Source organism: Jaculus jaculus, chromosome 9 (assembly GCF_020740685.1).
Source record: "Jaculus jaculus isolate mJacJac1 chromosome 9, mJacJac1.mat.Y.cur, whole genome shotgun sequence".
NCBI lineage: Eukaryota > Metazoa > Chordata > Mammalia > Rodentia > Dipodidae > Jaculus > Jaculus jaculus.
The window spans coordinates 109,902,542-109,921,942 of NC_059110.1; the positions used below are offsets into that span (position 1 = coordinate 109,902,542).

The 19,401-nt window shown below is 43.4% G+C and overlaps 1 protein-coding gene across 1 annotated transcript in view; it reads right to left on the reverse strand.

The window, feature by feature from the left end:
• Positions 1-830: 830 nt before the first annotated feature.
• The window catches only part of Kpnb1 (karyopherin subunit beta 1), a 45,958-nt gene continuing 27,387 nt past the window's right edge, over positions 831-19,401 (reverse strand). Inside the window, exons 13-22 of the mRNA XM_004655503.3 lie at positions 15,286-15,433; positions 15,024-15,095; positions 11,587-11,731; positions 9,622-9,704; positions 8,973-9,080; positions 7,672-7,815; positions 7,448-7,553; positions 5,629-5,743; positions 4,810-4,971; positions 831-3,816 (exon numbers count right to left, since the gene is read on the reverse strand). Of these exons, the coding sequence (XP_004655560.1) occupies position 3,816; positions 4,810-4,971; positions 5,629-5,743; positions 7,448-7,553; positions 7,672-7,815; positions 8,973-9,080; positions 9,622-9,704; positions 11,587-11,731; positions 15,024-15,095; positions 15,286-15,433 (1,084 nt within the window). The 3' untranslated portion in view covers positions 831-3,815. The remainder of the gene's footprint in view (positions 3,817-4,809; positions 4,972-5,628; positions 5,744-7,447; positions 7,554-7,671; positions 7,816-8,972; positions 9,081-9,621; positions 9,705-11,586; positions 11,732-15,023; positions 15,096-15,285; positions 15,434-19,401) is intronic.

Here is a 19,401-nt window from a genome sequence, read left to right on the forward strand (position 1 = left end):
ATTACCCAGTACCAACCAACATAAGTCAGATGGACATGGTGGCACATGCATCTGGAACTCGCTTGCAGTGGCTAGAGGCCTTGGTGCACACATTCTCTCATATTTTTTTTTAAAAAGAAAAGCTGGGCGTGGTGGCCCACACCTTTAATCCCAGTACTCAGGGAGGCAGAGGTAGGAGGATCACCATGAGTTCAGGGCCAGCCTGAGCCTAGAGTGAATTCCTGGTCAGCCTGAGCTAGAGTGAGACCCTACCTTGAAAACAAAACAAAAGTTACTTTGTAATATGATCCTTAGAAATGGCCAGAAGATAAAAAGTTCCATTTCTCAAAGAATTTCTGTCTAATGGTCATTCAACATAGCACAAGTATGTAACTTACACACCGGCACGTGACCATCTTATTTATGGGGTGTGTAGTCAGAAAAGGCTAAAACAGGACATTAATGTCAGCCCTGGTTTTACTTCTCAACATCAACTGGGTATTTCCACCACCTATCCTGCAAGTGCTACTATGCATAATTATGTGTATGTTGCCAGCTAAGTAAACAGCAACTTCGGGAAAAAATATGCACAAGACAAGATAATCTCTCTACTGCTTCAGTCACCCTTCCAGCAGCAAACCTGCATGTGGTTCCTTATTCCAGTTATTTTGCAGTCTCCCTGCTTAGTTTGTTTCTAAGAGTTGCGTCCAACACACATGCGTGACACATGCACACATGCGCACACACACACACGCACCATCACCACATACTTCAGCCTTTCAAACCACTCACTTCACCTCCACAGAGGTGACATCATTTGGAACAAAAAAAATATATGAAGCAGTAAAATATTGAAAATAAAAATAAAGCTGACTTTATTTAGAAGATAAAGGTGGTGGTATCAGTTTTGGTTAATAAAAGTTGGGCTCAAGTGTTTTAACAGGTCTTTAATGCCATCACACAGACTGGCATGCCAATGGCATTCTGAATGCCAATTACAGAGTGAAGTTGTTTCAAAAACCAAGATGCTATCGAAAGCTGATGGAGTTTGGATTTCTCTTAAAGTCGGACTAACACACTTCTTAAATAGTAAGCGTAAATAGATTGCTTGGTTCTGAAAGTTAAAACACTGCACTGAGCAATTCCCCTCCCTTTCTCCACAAATCCCTAGGGCAGTATTACAATTGCCTCTGACAGCTAAAGTTTCAACATTTCAACAGAGGGGAGGAGGAGAACTGGGGGAAATGAAAGCAAAATTAAAGTGATTGGAATAGGCAGCTGCCACTTGCGGCAAACCAAACTCTAGTCCGATGCCCATTTTCTTCACATTTGCACTGCCATCTTCCCAAGCAGACGGTAACTACATTCTTGAAGGAATGTGCCAACACTCAGGGTGGGGAAGGTCCATTCGGCGAGTGGACAGAATGCCTTTTGCATCCAGTTGCTTTGGGTGGTACAACTGATTAAGGACAAATACCCAGACTAGGGAAAACCCAGTAGCTGAAGGTAACTCAAAGGGGATTGAATGCATAACCAGTGCAGAACAGCTGCAAGGCACCAAACTACAATCCAACCAGGAAGTTCCTCCTCTCCAGCATTGAATGCATCTGAGAGAAAGCATTAGTAACAGCACTCATCAATTGCTTCCCTGGAACAAAACATGACAAACACATGGGAGGTTTTGTTGTCATTGTGGTTCTCGGTGTACTTTATTCTCCTGCTGTCTAGCTCAACAGCCCACACAGGACAGAAATGGGTAGCACTGAGGAATGATCAATTTTTTTTCTTTCTCCACTATTTCTGACCCTCCCTAAGCCTGCCCCAACACTATTCTAGAATCAGGAATGGTTAGTATATTCACAAGAACAGCTAAAATGGAAACAAGGCATGTAAAGGACCAGGCCTCTCTTCTCAACAGGGCTTAGGAGCTGGTGTGATTTCTTGATTCACAATGGAGTGTCTCTCCTTCATATATATATATATATATATATAATTTTTTTTGTACACTGGTTCATAGATCAGATCGGCACTTGACTTTGAACCTGGCACCAAAAGGCACAATATCTGATACCCTGTACAAGAGCTATTAAGAGATGCTGCTGTATGGATAGACAAAAGTGGAGCGAATCCCACTTACAAATAAATGGAAGGCTTGGATAAGGAGGGGAAGAGTGGTGGTGAAAAATTGTAAGCCCATACCTCCTGCTACAAAAAAAAATCAGAGTGGGAATAAGGGTCTTGTTTTTAACCCTCCAACTACCAGGAAGCAACTTAAAAACTTCCCTTACTTCAAAGCAGCATATTTGAAATGCCAGCAAAAAATCCTAATAGCTGTAAAAACCAAAAAGGGATCAAAGCTCACTGAAATCCTTTCTTATTGCTGAAAGATTCTAAACTTCAGGGTGCCCTGTTCCCGTGTAGAAGGGAAAACTATGGTCATCACAGCACATCACACTAAAAAAATACTAAAGCGTGTGAGCAGGGGAATGTTTGACACCATTTTATTAATCTTCATCAATGAAAAAATATAAACCTTTTAAGTGCCATTTTCATCACAACAGCTGTAGTGTGTGTACACATACACACACAATTTTCTTTTTTAGTTGGTTTGGAAGTGCAGCAAGAGACCAATATCGCATTGCAGTCAACCAAATAAAAGAACAGAAGGCCAAGCAGTTTCCAAATGGTTATTTTATCAGATTGTTTGAACATTAAATTTATCTTCATTTGCAATCCAAAATAGTTACCTGAAGTTTGCTTTCTTGTGTGTGTGTGTGTGTATTTACTTTTATTGTACATTTGTGTTCTGAAGTCTTTGGCACAATTTTCTGGGGGCGTTCAGACTGCCACGATACAAGTCAGGAGAGAGCTTTTGTTTTGTGCTGCCAATGTTTGAATTTTAAAATTTTGGTTAGGGTTGTGGCTTTTTTTCCCTCAAAGTCTGCATCTTTATTTGTAACAATAGTACTGTAGGTTTTCTATATCCTCTAACTCAAGTTTGCTTTTCTCCCCCTCCCCCCACTTCTACATTCACAGTTGAACCACGTCATCAGGAAAGGCGCCTTGATGAAAGATCAGGACAGGAGCTCTGACAATGCGTCAGTGTTTTCCTAGAATAATTAAAACAAAACCTAAAGAGCTTCTTTCCTTTTTTTTTTTCTTTTTAAACACATCTCTTGTGCTGCATCAGTAGACAGAACTTTCAGTTAGTTAATGAAATGCAACATCTAACCCTTTTTTTTTCTGGGAAAAAGAAACTGCAATGACTTGAAGTTGAGAATGTGGATACCGCCTCACTCACACACACTCATTCTCAGACTGTAAAATCCCTCACACTCCTTCTAACCGGCACATATAAAGTACCATGTGGCAAAGGTACGGCGAAGGTGGGCTCAAGACCCGGGCTCCATCTTTCTCCTCAGTAGCAAAGGCCAGGCTGCCTTTTACAACAAAGCACCACAGCTGAACCCAGTCCCTCCTCCTTTCCCAAACCAATCCTTCCCTTCGGCACAGCCAAAACAGACAAGCTACTTCTAGCCTCCCCTGGGAAGAGACAGTTTTTTGTTTTAATAAGCAAGTAAATCCGCCGTTTCTCTTTTCCAAGATGGCTGATGTTATGGTGTTCTAAAGTCAGTGCTCACTTAGCTCACGAGCAGCGCTGCTGTTGTTGGCTGCGGCTGTGGCAGGATTTTCAATGTGGTGTGTTTTCAAGCCTCACTCACTCATCCTCTCATTCCCAAACATTCAGCATCCGTGCACACTCCTCACTTCCGGGTTTTTCAAAAGATTGGAGATTTCCAGTGGGGGTCTCAGGTTATCATCCCAACGGTACCAGATCTAAAAAACACAGAAGACAAAGTCACCCTAAGATCACATGTACCCAACAAAACACTATAAATTTCTGGGATTTATCAACTTCATAAGGACTGATTATTTTTCTTTTCTCCCTACGTGACTCCCACCTACTCTAATAAGTACCTACTGCAGCTCAATGTAAAAATGCTTGATCTATGTGTGAGGCCTTGAGTTCACTTGGGAAGCAGAGGGAAGAGGATCACCACAAGGCCACCCTGAGACTAAATAGTGAATTTCAAGTTAGCCTGGGCTAGAGTAAAACCCTAACTCAAAAAACAAAAACAAAACAAAAAAGCTGGACACGGCCATGCAAAAGCCTGTATCCCCAGTGCTTGGGGGGTATGGGGAAGGAGCGGGGAGAGAGGAGGAAAGGGAATGAAAGCGCCAGAATACTTAAGTCTCAGGGAAGTAAGGTTCAAGAGTGGGCAGAGGACAGCTGACATCTTTGTCTGGCCTGTGCACGCCTGCTCACAGGCACAAGCACGCGTGTACACCATACACAAGCTTTCCAACATCATCATGAAGAGTCAACTATTTGGCTCTGGAAATACTGAGGCTGCCTGTTATTTCACTAGTACAAGGCTGAAAAAGGCCTGGGCCAAAAGCAAGTTATATAGAAGAGAGTAGAAACAAGTTGACTAAATGGCAGCCCCTGCCAGAACAGCCTATAGAAAATGTTCTCCTTGGGCTGGAAAGATGGCTTAGTGGTTAAGGCACTTGCCTGCAAAGCCAAAGGACCCAGGTTTGATTCCCCAGGACCCATGTAAGCCAGATGTACAAGGGAGTGAATGAGTTTGAAGTTTGTTTGCTATGGCTGGAGGCTCTGGTGCACTCATTTGCTCTCTCTGCCTCTTTCTCTCTCTCTAATAAATAAATAAAAATTAAAAACAAAACAAAACAACAATAACAAAAAACTAAAAAGGGAAAATGTACTTCTTCCTAAGAAAGCAAAAGAAAGGACAGTGGAGATTTTACCAAGCTTGGTTCTTCAGTTTCCTCAGTTCTTTTGATGCCCACGTAGCAAGAGTTTTTGCTTTGTTAGTCTTCGATCTTCGTCCTTCAGTTAATAGTTCATGGATCATTGGCCTAGCTTCTACTAATTTCAGTACATCCTTCCCAAATGCAGTACATAAGTCCCTGTGCAAAACAAACTGGACTAGTTACCATGTTTTCTGCTCCTGCCAAAGTTAATTACAGGTTTCTTAGCATTCACTTACTTCTTAAAACTTCAAGAGATTTGAGATAAGTTAGGTCTAAAGTAGTAGAATGACCTGCTAAGGCTGAACAGCTAATTCATGTTAAATCAGGAGGAGAGCTGAGCATGGTGGCACACATCTGTATTGCCAGTACTCAGGGAGCAGGATGGTTTTGAGTTCAAGCCCTGCCTGGGAGGTGGAGAGAACCAACCAGAACTAGAAGCAAATCTCTGAGCTCAAGACCAATGTTCTTATAACAATGCTTCTTCAGAACACACTAAAACAGAAATTGTTGGTCAACATACGGTTTTAGTGGCAAAAAATTACAGCTCTCCAGGGTCTGGAGTGAATTATCACTTGTGAGCAACCAGCATGGGTTTTCTAAAGAAACCTCCTGAGAGCTGGGAATGTAGCTTGATAGTGGAGTGGCTGCCTCATGTCTTGTAAAAGGCCTAGGTTCCATCCCCAGCACTACAAAAACAAGAAAAAGCAATCTACTCTGTGCCAAAGAAGTGGGTTGTTACCATATGTACTCTCAGATTTTTCCTACACACTTTCTGTGAGAATCTGTTCAGTTATTGGAATAAGCATAACTTACCCTATCAGTCCAGCAGCACAGGCTACTACTCCATCCGTATGATCCTCATCTCCAGCAATGTGGTCAATAAAAGACAGAATAAATTCTACTCTGGGTTGTACCAGCATTACATCCGCTACAAAAGAAAAAGGAGGGAGCTGGGGAGATGGCTCAGTGGCCAAGAGTGCTTGTGTTTTTAGCATGAGGGTCTAGGAGGGCCTGAGACCCCTAAATTCAATTCCAAAAAACCCATGTAAAAAACTCAGGTAGGGCCGGGCGTGGTGGCGCACACCTTTAATCCCAGCACTCAGGAGGCAGAGGTAGGAGGATCGCCGTGAGTTCGAGGCCACCCTGAGACTCCATAGTGAATTCCAGGTCAGCCTGGGCTAGAGTGAGACCCTACCTCGAAAAATCAAAAAACAACAACAACAACAAAAAACTCAGGTAGGGAGAGGACTGGGCAAGACTGTTCACATCTATAAACCCAGTACTGTGGGGTGCAGAGAGTCTATCTCAAAGAAATATGCACACAAGAAACCCAACATTCTGCTCTTGCCTCTGCATACAATTGCAGAGCACACATACCTCCATACAAAATCATATAATATACATGCAATCACACCACATATTCTACGCTGGCACGCAGGCACATGAGATCTGGTGAAACTGCTCTGTATCTGGCAAGACCAAACCTCTTCTCCACATTGCCAATTATCTTACACCATTAACATGATTCAAGCTAGATAACTAACTACAGAGGATCCCAAATTATTCTTACTCAGATAGGTACATTATGAGTCCACAGATTACCATTTCCATAATCAATATAATATATGAGAACTTTCTGAGGCAGGGTCTCTCTAGCCTATGCTGACCTGAAAGTTATTCTGTAGCCCCAGGCTGGCTTCAAATAAATGGAGATCCTTCTACCTGGGATTGTGGCATGAAACAACGTCCCTGTTTTTTGGTTTTTTTTTAAAGACACTGAATACTGATCCCAGGACCTCAAACAGTAAGTTAAGGCAGTTGCTTTTATAATACTGAGCTACATGCATAAATGGAATATAGGCGCAAATGGACTTTTCCCCTGAGCCCTCAATGTCAAAGAAATACAGTACAAACTATTTCTTTTCTAACAGCTTTGCTGGATCTCCACCTACCCCCCCCCTTAACTATGCTCAAGATAGCTGGACATGCTGGCATATTCCTTTAATCCCAGCACTAGAGAGGCAGAGGTATGAAGATTTCCCTGAGTTCAAGGCCACCCTGAGACTACATAGCAAATTCCATGTCAGCCTGGGCTAGAGTGAGGCCCTACCCCTCAAAAAACAAAACAAAAAAAAAAAAAAAACAAAAAAAAGCCGGGCGTGGTGGCGCACGCCTTTAATCCCAGTACTCAGGAGGCAGAGGTAGGAGGATTGCCATGAGTTCAAGGCCACCCTGAGACTACATAGTTAATTCCAGGTCAGCCTGGACCAGAGTGAGACTCTACCTCGAAAAACCAAAAAAAAAGAAAGAAAGAAAGATGTAAACCAGGGCTGGAGATTATCCTTCAGTGACAGGATGCTTTTCTATCACAGGCCCTGGGTTTGATTCCCCCACACAGCACTAACAAAGCAAGCAAGCAAAGACAAAGCAGCCACAGCCACAAGGGGAACAGCAATGTTACTGTCTATATATCCCCTCCCTTGAGCTGTTGTCTTCACTCAGGCTCTGCTCCGTTCTTCCCTCATGTAAGCAGCGGCACGTGCTAGTCAGTGAGCTACAATAGGGAAGATGTATCTATAGGCCCCTGTCCACCCTGCCCAACAGACTATGGAAGCTGGGTTGTATACTCAACGGTGTACGTTCTCCTGATCTCCCTTCAATCCCTGCACGATTCCGGTGTAAGCTTCCAAGCAGCCTTCTCTTAACTCATTCAGATAATCCACCATGTCAAAGTCTGACTAGAAGAGAGAAAAAACACAATTTTCATCATGCTGATCACTTAAGTGGTGTCTGAAGCACTCCCTCTGACCCAATTACAGCTGGGCTTTAAGATCAGCAGCACAGCCACAAGCTTACCTTGTCCACCTGGGCTTGGGAGGCCTGCTGAAGAGTATTCAATACAACTTCTAGGTATTTTTTAAACTCTCCACCAATGGCAAGGGCAATATCACCAAACACAGAGAGAATCTGTGGCTTCACAGACCTGTGGACATTCTCATTCTAACAAGGGAAAAAGAGAAAGGAAATTTGTTTAATTCAAACACTCAAAGTTCATAGCAGTTACTGCTGGATAAAGAATTTACTTTGTGGGTTGGAGAGATGGCTTAGCGGTTAAGCGCTTGCCTGTGAAGCCTAAGGACCCTCGTTCCAGGCTCGGTTCCCCAGGTCCCACGTTAGCCAGATGCACAAGGGGGCGCACGCATCTGGAGTTCGTTTGCAGAGGCTGGAAGCCCTGGCGCGCCCATTCTCTCTCTCCCTCCCTCTATCTGTCTTTCTCTCTGTGTCTGTTGCTCTCAAATAAATAAAAAAAATTAAAAAAAAAAAAAAGAATTTACTTTGTACTTTACAGTTTTTTCCCTAAATAAAGCACCCATTCCTATAATTAAGATTGCAACTTTTTACTGGGAAGGCAGAGGCAGGAGGATCGCTGAGTTCAAGGCCACCCTGAGACTACATAGTGAATTGGTCAACCTGGGACAGAGTGAGGCCCTACCCTGAAAAAAAAAAAAAAAAAAAAAAAAAAGACTGCAACTTTGGCTGGAGAGATAGTTTAGCGGCTAAGGTACATGCCTGTATAGCCTAAGGACCCAGATTCGATTCTCCAGGTCCCACATAAGCCAAATGCACATGGTGGTACATTCGTCCATAGTTCATATGCAATAGCTAGAAGCCCTGGCGTGCCCATTCTCACTCTCTCTGACTGTAATAAATAAATAAATAAGCCAGATGCACAGGTAGCCCATGAGTCTGAGGTTCTTTTGCAGTGGCTACAGGCCCAGGTATGCTCATTCTCTCTGCCTTCCCCCTCAAATTAATTAAAATGAAATAGTTTTAAATTTTGTTTGTTTTTGGTTTTTCGAGGTAGGCTCTCACTCTCGCCCAGGCGGACCTGGAATTCACTGTGTAGTCTCAGGGTGGCCTCGAACTCATGGCAATCCTCCTACCTCTGCCTCCTGAGTGCTGGGATTAAAGGCGTGCACCACCACACCCGGCAAATTTTTTTTAAAGGAAGTGATTCCATTCTTCAGAAGCTCACTGTCAATGAGTACTCTGGGAACAATAGCCACAGTTACATATCCTAATGTGTAAATAAAATTCCTTTCCAGTTGATTAATTTCTTCAAGAATGATTAAGTAGATTGTGTACAAAATACTCACCCCCAAGTTCTCCAGAAGCAGCTGCATCACCTCATCACAGAAAGGTAAGATGTTAGATTGTAGGGCCCGGCACAAGTCTCCAACTAAGCCAACAGCTGCCAAACATACCTGCAAAGAATGGAAATAACCTCCAGAACAGAACAGGCTGCCTGCAGAAGCAAGGCATTTTCATCTAATACCTGATCCATTAAGAAAACGTTCTCCTCCTGCCAGGTTATTTAGCTTTAACAACAAAAACAGCAAGAAGGGAACTAGGATTACCTGAGCTATCAATAAAAAAGGACAGCGTTTACCAAGCATAGTGGTGGCAGGAGCTGGTTTAAAACATATTTGTTCCTTAGGAGTCCAATGACTTAACTTTGGTAGCCTTTACCGGGCAGATCCAATATCTTGCTTTTCTTAGACCAATTCCAGTTCAGACACTAAGACTACAAATAATTCAAAGGGGAAAACTACCTAGGCTACAGGAGCCTCATTTTTGTCTATATTAAATTATGATTTTGAATATATGTCTATACTAAATTATGACTGAGGGTTGGAATATAGCTCAGTGGAAGTATGTTTGCCTAGTACGTACAGGCCCCAAGTCTGATCCCTGGCACTTGTAAGATAAACACAGACCACAGATATTTCGAAAAGCATCTCCTACCTGGTACTCGGCATAATTTTTTAATCCAATGCCCAGGAAGGGTTTAAAGGCTTCCATGTATTTGAGGAATTCACCACCCAACACTGTTAAAGAAACAAATTATTAGCTAATGAGAGCAACTCAGAGTATGAGGTAAGGAAAATAACCACCCTGGCCCTCCCAGAATGTATTCACTTTAACAAGCTGGGTGGAGTATGAGTTAATTACTATTTCTACCCTCCAGACATCAAAGCCTTTTCATGTAAGCCAAGCTTCTAACAACTGCTGGAAGGGCCAAATTCTTACTCCCAGAAGACAATGTCATGTTTCCCCAGGATGGGATTTTACTGAGGCTACACCAAAGTGATAGGAACCTCAAGGAACTTCAAGGATAATTTAAGTTACTAAGCTAGCAATATTGCCTTCTGTGTGTCCCCTCCTCTATCTGATTAAATATCCTCTCTGGAGGCCAGCTTCAAAACTACAGCAAATGGAATAAATATGATTTCTTGACAGACAATCCCAATAAGAATTTAAATAAGACACAAATAGGAAAAGCAGTCTAAGGGTAAACAGTATAGCTTTCAGTTGTAGAGCACTTGCCTATCATGTGTAAGGCCCTGGGTTTTATCCCACGCTGCTAAAAGGATGTCAAAGGGGTTGTAATAGCACAGAGTTTTAGATCAGGAACCAAAACTACCTTCTTTGCCTTTTAAAATATATTTAATTGTTTGGGTTTGTTGTTGTTGTTTTGTTTTTCGAGGTAGGGTCTCACTCTAGCTCAGGCTGACCTGAAAATCACTATGTAGTCTAAGGGTGGCCTTGGAACTCATGGCACTTCTACCTCTGCCTCCCGAGTGCTGGGATCAAAGAAAGGCGTGCGCCACCACGCCCGGCTCTATTTATTTGACAGAGAGAAAAAGAGAGAAGAAAGAGAATGGGCATACCAGGGTCTCCAGCCACTGCAAATGAACTCCAGATGCACGTGCCACTTTATGCATCTGGCTTATGTGGGTCCTGGGGAATCAAATCTGGGTCCTTTGGCTTTGCAAGCAAGTACCTTAACCGCTAAGCCATGCTATAGGTTTTATTCTCCACACTGCTCTTTTTTTTTTTTTTTTTTTTAAAAAAGGCAAGAGATCACTCTTATCTGAGGTTCCTCTTGAACTTCTGATCCTCTTGACTCAACCTCCCCAACGCTGGGATTACAGAAATGCACCATGATGCTCAGTTTATGTTGTGTTATGCGAGTGGTCAGCCCAGGGCTTTCTGCACATTAGCTAAGCACTCTACTAAGCTGCACCCCACAGCATCCCTTTTTTTCGCCCTTGAGACAGGGCCTCAACTCACCATCTTTCTGTCCCCACCTCCAGTGTGCTTCTTGCATTACAGATGTTTACCACTACACATGGCTTTGGAAACAGAATCTGGCTTTTTTTTTTAAGGCAGGCTCTTAACTCTAGTCCAGGGTGTCCAGGAACTACCCACAGCAATCCTACCTCAGCCTCCAGAATGTTGGGATTAAAGGTGTGGACCACCCTAACCAGCTGACCATAAGATTCTTTATGCTAAAAATAGGCCTGTTCCTCAGAAGAATGGTCCTCAAGTAATGGCTTTAGTGATATACTTGACAAGTTATCCCTGAACTCTAAAGCCCTCTTTGATGTGCAAATAATATCCTTCAAAGACTCTTAAGTCAGATATAGTTTCCTGAGAGCAATTTTCTAATCAAACAATTAACAATCAGGAAAATCAACTAATTCCTATAGCTCACATGATAGTTTATTCCATACTACACCAAGCCCCATGATTTGCTAAAATCCAAATCAGAAAGCACTAAGTAACAGGAAAGAAACTTAACATCTTTCACATCCTCCATCCTAATAGGAACCAAACTTCAACAAGCAAATTAACCTTCAATGGAAGAACCTTAGATAAGCTCTTTCTTGCATTCAGACACTCCCTGTCTAATTACTGCTCACTGACCTTCCACCAGTGTGCTAACTGCCATCAAGGCATCCTCTTGCACTCCCCCAGACCCAGCTGTGCTTTGGAACATCCTTAACAGGGAGGCCATGACCACATCAGAGATCTGTAAAGCATCTTGATGCTGCACTTTCCGCAGAACATTCTGTGAAATGAATAAGAATTCAGAATCTGTTAATTCCAAACCCTCCTCCAATCCGAACACTAGACTTTTCTTTTTAAAAATGAATTAAGTCCTTTGATTATTTATTCATCTTATTTATTTATTTGTTTGTTTTTTGAGGTAGGGTTTCACTCTAGCTCAGGCTGACCTTGAACTCATGGTGATCCACCTACCAGTGCCTCTGGGTGCTGGGATTAAAGGAGTGCACCACCACACCCGGCTCCTTTGATTTTTAAGACCATGTCTCTTCTTAAAGAACAGTAAAATTACATGCAGTCAAAATTTCTGGGACTGGAGAAATGGCTTAGCGGTTAAGGCGCTTGCCTGCAAAGCCAAAGGACTCAGGTTCAATTCCCCAGGACCCATGTAAGCCAGATGAACAAGGGGCACATACATCTGGAGTTCATTTACAGTGGCTGGAGGCCCTGGCGTGCCCATTCTCTCTCCCACCCTCTTTCTCATTGCAAATAAATAACTTTAAAAAAAAATTTAAAATAGATTTTCTTTTTTTATTAAGCAACTTAAAACACTAAGCCATCTCTCCTTTTCTTTTTGAAGCAGGGTTTTATTCTAGCCCAGGCTGACCTAGAACTTATGCTTGTAACCCAGTCTAGTTTCTAAATCATAGTGATCCTCCTGTCTTGGCCTCTAAAATGCTAGGATTAAACAAGTCTGTTTCTTTTCTTTTTTGAGGTAGAATTTTGCTCTAGTCCAGGATGACCTGAAATATACAAACTCAGGCTGGCTTTGAATTCACAGCTATCCCACTATTTAAAAAATATTTTATTTATTTATTTGAGAGAGAGAGAGAGAGAGACAGAGACAGAGAGACCGGGGGGGGGGGGGGGAACGATAGAGAAATAATGGTTGCACTAGGGCCCATAGCCAACACAAACTCCAGATGCTTGTTCCACCTTGCACATGTGGTTTATGTACCCACTGTGGAATTGAACCTGTGTCCTGAGGCTTTGTAGGCAAGCACCTTAGCTTCTAAGCCATCTCTCCAGCCCTCTTCTGTTTCTTAATTCACCCCAAACACAAAATACTCTACTCTGATATATAAAAAGTTACTTCTTCTGCATCTCACTTGTCTGAAAATTCCATCAGTACTTTCCATATTCCAGTCTTACAAATCATCTAAGCTTTCAAGAAGGATTTATCATTTTACTCATAAAATAAACAAAAAGCAACCCTTCCTACATCTCAATTATGGGTGATAACCAAGAAACAGTCATGAGTCAAGTATGGTGGTACAAGCCTTTAATCTCAGCACATAGGAGGCCAAGGTAGGAGGATCACCTTGAGTTTGAGGCCAGTCTGAGACCCTATAGTAAATTCCAGTTTAGCCTGGGCTAGAACAAGAGTATACCTCAAAATCAAGAAAATGGCGGGTAGTGGCACACGCCTTTAATCCCAGAACTAAGACTGCCATGAGTTCGAGGCCACCCTGAGTCTACATAGTGAATTCCAGGCCAGCCTGGGCTAAAGCAAGAACCTACCTTGAAAAACCAAAAGAAACAGTGCTAAAATAAAGTCAAACCTTCCTTACCCTTGTTCACTCCATGTAGTCACAGAAATATTCCTGTAATGTCAGATAAGATAAAGGCCAGGAATGGTGGTACACGCCTTTAATCCCAGCACTCAGGAGGTAAAGATAGGAGGATTGCCATGAGTTTAAGGCCACCCGAGACTACATAATGAATTTCAAGTCACTCTGGACTGTGAAAACCAACCTCAAAAAGCGAAAAATAGGGCTGGAAGGATGGCTTAGCGGTTAAGGCGTCTGCCTGCAAAGCCAAAGGACCCAGGCTCCATTTCCCAGGACCTACGTTAGCCAGATGCATACATCTGGAGTTCATCTGCAGTGGCTGGAGGCCCTTGCATACCCATTCTCTCTCTCTCCCCCACTTTCACAGTCAAATAAATAAAAATAAACAAAATATGAAGTCTTGGTCTGGAGAGATGGCTCAGGGCTTAAGGCACTTGCCTGCAATGCCTAAGGACGCAGGATTAATTCCCTAGTACCCACATAAAGACAGATGCACAAAGTGGTACATGCATCTGGAGTTCATTTGCAGTGAACAGAAACCCTGGATCACCCATTCTCATATTCTGTCTCTTGCAAATATATTTTGAAAATTTATTTGCACAATATTTTAAAATACAAAATCTGAAACTAAAAGAAAATATGGGAGGGTATTGTGGTGCACACCTCTCATGCCAGTGTTATGGAGGCCAAGACAGGAGGATCAGTGAGTTTTGAGGCCAACCTAAGACTACATAGTGAAATCCAGGTCAGCCTGGGCTACAGACCAAAAAAACCAAAAAGAAGAGCTCACAGGAAGGTAAATATCAAAATCCAATACCTAATTAAGCTTCAGATGAAACGCTTCTGGGTTTTATTTTGTTCTTAGTTAGAAAATAGTCTTGTCCACCTTGTAAGTTGAGAGTGAACATTTAGTTTTCCTAATCACTCCTTGGATGACTGAATAAAATGCCCTATAAGTGACAGAACAGCAAGTGTTTCACACAATGATGGGCAGCCAGGAGTGGCAGCACATGCCATCAACCTCAGAGGTAGAAGGATCACTGTGAATTCAAAGCTACAGAGTGCGGTTCAGGTCAGCCTGGGCAAGATGGAGTGAGGCCCTGCTTTGACAATACAACAAGTTCAAGCAGCCTCCCCCTCCCCTGCCCATAATGGGATAGAACCTACAGCTGTGCACATGATAGAAAGTTGCTCTACCACTGAGCTACAACCCTAGCTATCAGGGCTACACTTTTTTTTTTTTTTTTTGGTTTTTCGAGGTAGGGTGTCACTCTAGCTCAGGCTGATCTGGAATTCACTATGTAGTGTCCGGGTAGCCTTGAGCTCCTGGTGATCCTCCTACCTCTGCCAACTGAGTGCTGGGACTAGAGGTGTGCGCCACCTCGCCCAGCTCCAGGGCTTGCTTTTAGCTATGAGAGTACAACTGGGAGTCACTGAGCTGGGCTTGGACTATCTCATAAAAACAGTGTAAAAAGCTGCCACACTAGCTGTACAGCCGGGAAGAACCACTAAACCAAGACATCCCTGCCATTATGCTGTATGAAGACAAAATGGATATTTCTGGACAGACAGAAAAGGTGTTGCAATCTATTACAAATCAAAGCTTTCTGAGAGTAGCTCAAGTCAGCACCACTGGACAGGGTCAGAGCTCTATGGATACATGAGCTTGTCAAACTGTTAAGGTTCTCTTCCCTGACACTATCAAGTGGGAAGACACCATCATACCTGAAGAGTTGCACAGAGTAAAGACTGAAGGTCGTTGAATTGGATCCGATCTGATGTGCTTTGGATATGTGACTGTAAGGAAAAGAAGAAATAATGTTGAACCTAGGGTATTGTTCAAAGTTGTAATGTCTTCACATAGGCCCTCCGTATTATCTTTGAGAGAAAAAACATAGACTACCACAAAGAAGCAATAATGAGGAAAACAACAGCATGTGAGAAGTACTGCCTCTTCCCCTATGGCCAGGGAACTCCCAAGCCTCACCTCCATCTGCAGCACCTGCTGCAGTCTTTCCATGATGACCAATGTTGTTTTCTGAACTGCAGGGTAACAGTCCTTGGCACTGTTTTTCACAATTTCCATTAGAGATTCATAGGCAGAACTCCTCAGGTTGTTCTGGTGTCCATCAGGTCTGTAAGAACAAAAATTTTAAAAAGACTCAACTGAGGGGAAATGAATGAGTAACTGAGGCAGACATGGTTTCTCCACAGAGAGAAAAACAGGAGCGGCAGTGTACTTCAGAAGTGCAGTGCCTGCTTAACATGCATAAAGAACCACATGTTCAACTGTGAATGACATACTGTAGTCCAGGTTTAAATTGGGAATACAATAAGTATCAACCAAGGGAGCAATGCTTCACACCTATAATTCTAGCAATTGGGAGGCTAAGACAGGAGGACTGCCATGAGTTTGAGAGCAGCCTAGATTACAGAGGGTATTCAAGCTCAAAAAATAAAGTGGCTGGGCGTGGTGGCACACATCTTTAATCCCATCATTTGGGAGACTGAGGTAGGAGGATCACCCTTGAGTTTGAAATCACCCTTACACTACATAGTGAATTCCTGATCAGCCTGGTCTAGAATGAGACCCTACCTCAGAACCCCCCCTCCCACAAAAAAAGTTCTTTAAGCCAAAACTCTACTTGCCAGACTTGGTTAAAATTTAAAATGCCGGGGCTGGAGAGATGGCTTAGTGGTTCAGTGCTTGCCTAACAAGCCTAAGGACCCCGGTTCGAGGCTCAATTCCCCAGGACCCACGTTAGCCAGATGCACGAGGGGGCGCACACATCTGGAGTTCGTTTACAGAGGCTGGAAGCTCTGGCGTGCCCATTCTGTCTCTGTCTCTCTCTCTCTCTCTGCCTCCTTCTCTCTGTTGCTCTCAAATAAAAAAAAAAAAAAAGTTTCTTCTTTAAAAAAAAAAAATTTAAAATGCGGACTGGGGGAAATGGCTTAGTGGTTAAGGCATTTGCCTGAAGCCTGAGGACCCAGGAGCCACATAAGCCAGATGCACAAGGGGACACATGCGTATGGAGTTCATTTGCAGAGGCTGAAGGCCCTTGTGTGCCCATTCTCTCTCTCCCCGCCTCATCCCCTTTCTCTCCCAAATTTTTTTTAAAATTTATAATTTTATTTATTTATTTATTTGAGAGTGACAGACACAGAGAGAAAGACAGATAGAGGGAGAGAGAGATGGGCACGCTAGGGCTTCCAGCCTCTGCAAACGAACTCCAGACGCGTGTGCCCCCTTGTGCATCTGGCTAACGTGGGACCTGGGGAACCGAGCCTCGAACCGGGGTCCTTAGGCTTCACAGGCAAGCGCTTAACCGCTAAGCCATCTCTCCAGCCCTTAAATTTAGAATGGAGGGCTGGAGAAATGGCTCAGCAGTTAAGGCACTTGTCTGCAAAGTCTGAGGGCCTGAGTATGATTCCCCAGCACCCACATAAAGCAAGATGCACAAGGTGGTACATGTGTCTGCAGTTTGTTTGCAGTGGCTAGAGGCCCTGGTGTACCCATCCATTCTCTTTCTCTCAAAATAGATAAATAAATATTTTTTAAAAATTAGAATGGATGGCTTTTTTTAATCGGAGAGGCAGAGTAGGCTAAAACCGTTAAGGGCAAGCAATTGCTTGAAATAGTAAAGAAAGGATGTGTCCAATTCAAGAAGTTGCCTGGGGCTTCAGATGCAGCCCAATTGGTACAGTGCATTCCAATCTCCAGAACCACATGAACTGGGCCACGGTGGTGCATGCCTGCTCTCAGAAGACAGAAGGCGCAGAAGTTCAAGGTCATCCTTAGCTACACAGCATGTTAGGAGACCAGCCTGGGAAACATGAAACCCTTTTACAAAACATACAAATAAACAGCTGGGCGTGGTGGTGCACGCCTTTAATCCCAGCACTCGGGAGGCAGAGGTAGGAGGATCGCTGAGAGTTCGAGCCCACCCTGAGACTACAGAGTGAATTTCAGGTGAGCCAGAGTGAGACCCTACCTTGAAAAACCAAAAAAAAAAAAACCAAAAAAAAAACACATACAAATAAATCACAAAAAAATCTATTTTTTAAAGTTTGGTTCCCAGAACCCATGTGAAAACCAGGACATAGTAGTGCGAACATCTTGTACACAACTACAGTGAGTAAATAGGAGGTCTTTCCTCAAACAAGGTTGTCCTCTACCCTCCACACATGCTGTAGAGCTAGCACATCTGCATGTGTGTTACCTACCTCTCTCAACCCCCTCCAAACTACGAGAAAGAAAAATAGCAATTCTTAATTTGGTGTGACAAATTCCTACCACTTTTCACTATTTCTCTTATAATCAATCAAATACTAATCAATGAAAAGACTCTATACTCAATTACTTTGTAAAAAGGAGAGAAATAGGCTGGGCATAGTAGCGCACACCTTTCATCCCAGCAGTGGGAGACAGGTGGGAGGATCACCCTGAGTTCGAGGCCACCCTGAGACTACCAGGTCAGCCTGAGCTACAGTTGAGACCCTACCTCAAAAATAAAAAACCAAGCCGGGCATGGTGGCGCACACCTTTAATCCCAGCACTCGGGAGGCAGAGGTAGGAGGATTGCCGTGAGTTTGCGGTCACCCCGAGACTCCAAAGTGAATTCCAGGTCAGCCTGGGATACAGTGAGACCCTACCTCGAAAAACCAAAAACTTAAAAATTAAAAAAAAAAAATCAAAAACCTAAAGAGAGAGAGAGAGAAATGAAACTACTTTCAGATTTTTGTCCTACAGCTAAGATTACAGGCTACAGGCAGGCACTACCATAGGCAGCTTTGAAGATAAAATGAACTTTTCTTTTTGTTTTTTTGAGGTATGGTCTTGCTCTATCCCAGATCCCACACTGACTTGGAATTCACTCTGTAGTCTCAGGCTGGCCTCAAACTCTTGGTGATCCTCCTACCTCTGCCTCCAAATGCTGGGATTAAAGGTGTGTGCTATCACACGCAGCTTGAAATATTTTTTTCATTTCTTTTTAAGAGAGAGATAAAGAGAAGCAGTGCATGTGCCAGGGTTTCAGCCACTGAAATCAGACTCAAGACACGTGTGCTGCTTTGTGTGCATGTGCTACCGTCATCTTGTGTACCTGACTTACATGGGATCTACAGAGTTGAACATGGGTCCTTAGGCTTTGCAGACAAGCACCGTAACCGCTAAGCCACCTCTCCAGCCCTGAACATTGATTTTTACTTAAAAGTTTGGAGGACTGGAGAGATGTCTCAGCAGTTAAGGCACCTGCCTGCAAAGCCTAATTATCCAAATTCAGTTCCTCAGTACCCATGTAGAAAGCCAGTTGCATAAAGTGGTGCATGCACCTAGAGTTCATTTGCAGAGGCTGGAGGCTCTGGTACCCCCTTTCTCTCTGCATGGAAACAAATAAGAATTAAAAAAATATATTTTGGGGCTGGAGAGATGGCTAACTGGCTAAGGTGCTTGCCTGCAAAACCTAACTTGGGTTTGACTCTCCAATATCCACGTAAAGTCAGATGCACAAAGTGGCACATGCATCTGGTTCATTTGCAGTGGCTAGGACCTGATGTGCCCATTCTCTGTCTCCTCTCTCACCTTGCAAATAATTTTTAAAAAAATTTGGGCTGGAGAGATGGCTCAGCAGTCAAGTTGCTTGCCTGAAAAGCCTAACAACCCAAGTTCTTCCCCACTTCCCAGGTAAAGCCAGATGCACAAAGTGGTACCCAGGATCTCGAGTCTGTCGGCAGTGGTTGGAGGCCCTGGTGCACCCATTCTGTGGCTGTTTTCTATCTCTCTAGGGTCTCACTAGCCCAGGCTGACCTGAAATACAGTATGTAGTCTCAGGGTAGCCCTGAACTCATGGCAATCCTCTTACCTCTGCCTCCCAATTGCTGGGATTAAAGGTGTGCACCACCACACCTGGCTAAGAACATTTTTAAGAATTTGAGTGGAGGAAGAGGCAGACATAGAGAATGAGTATGGGCACACCAGGGCCTCTGGATGCACCTGACACTTTGTGCATCTGGCTTTACATGGGTGGAGAATTAAACCTGGGCCATCAGGCTTTGTAGCAGGCACCTTTTAACTGTTCAGCCATCTCAGCAGCCCTAAACCAAA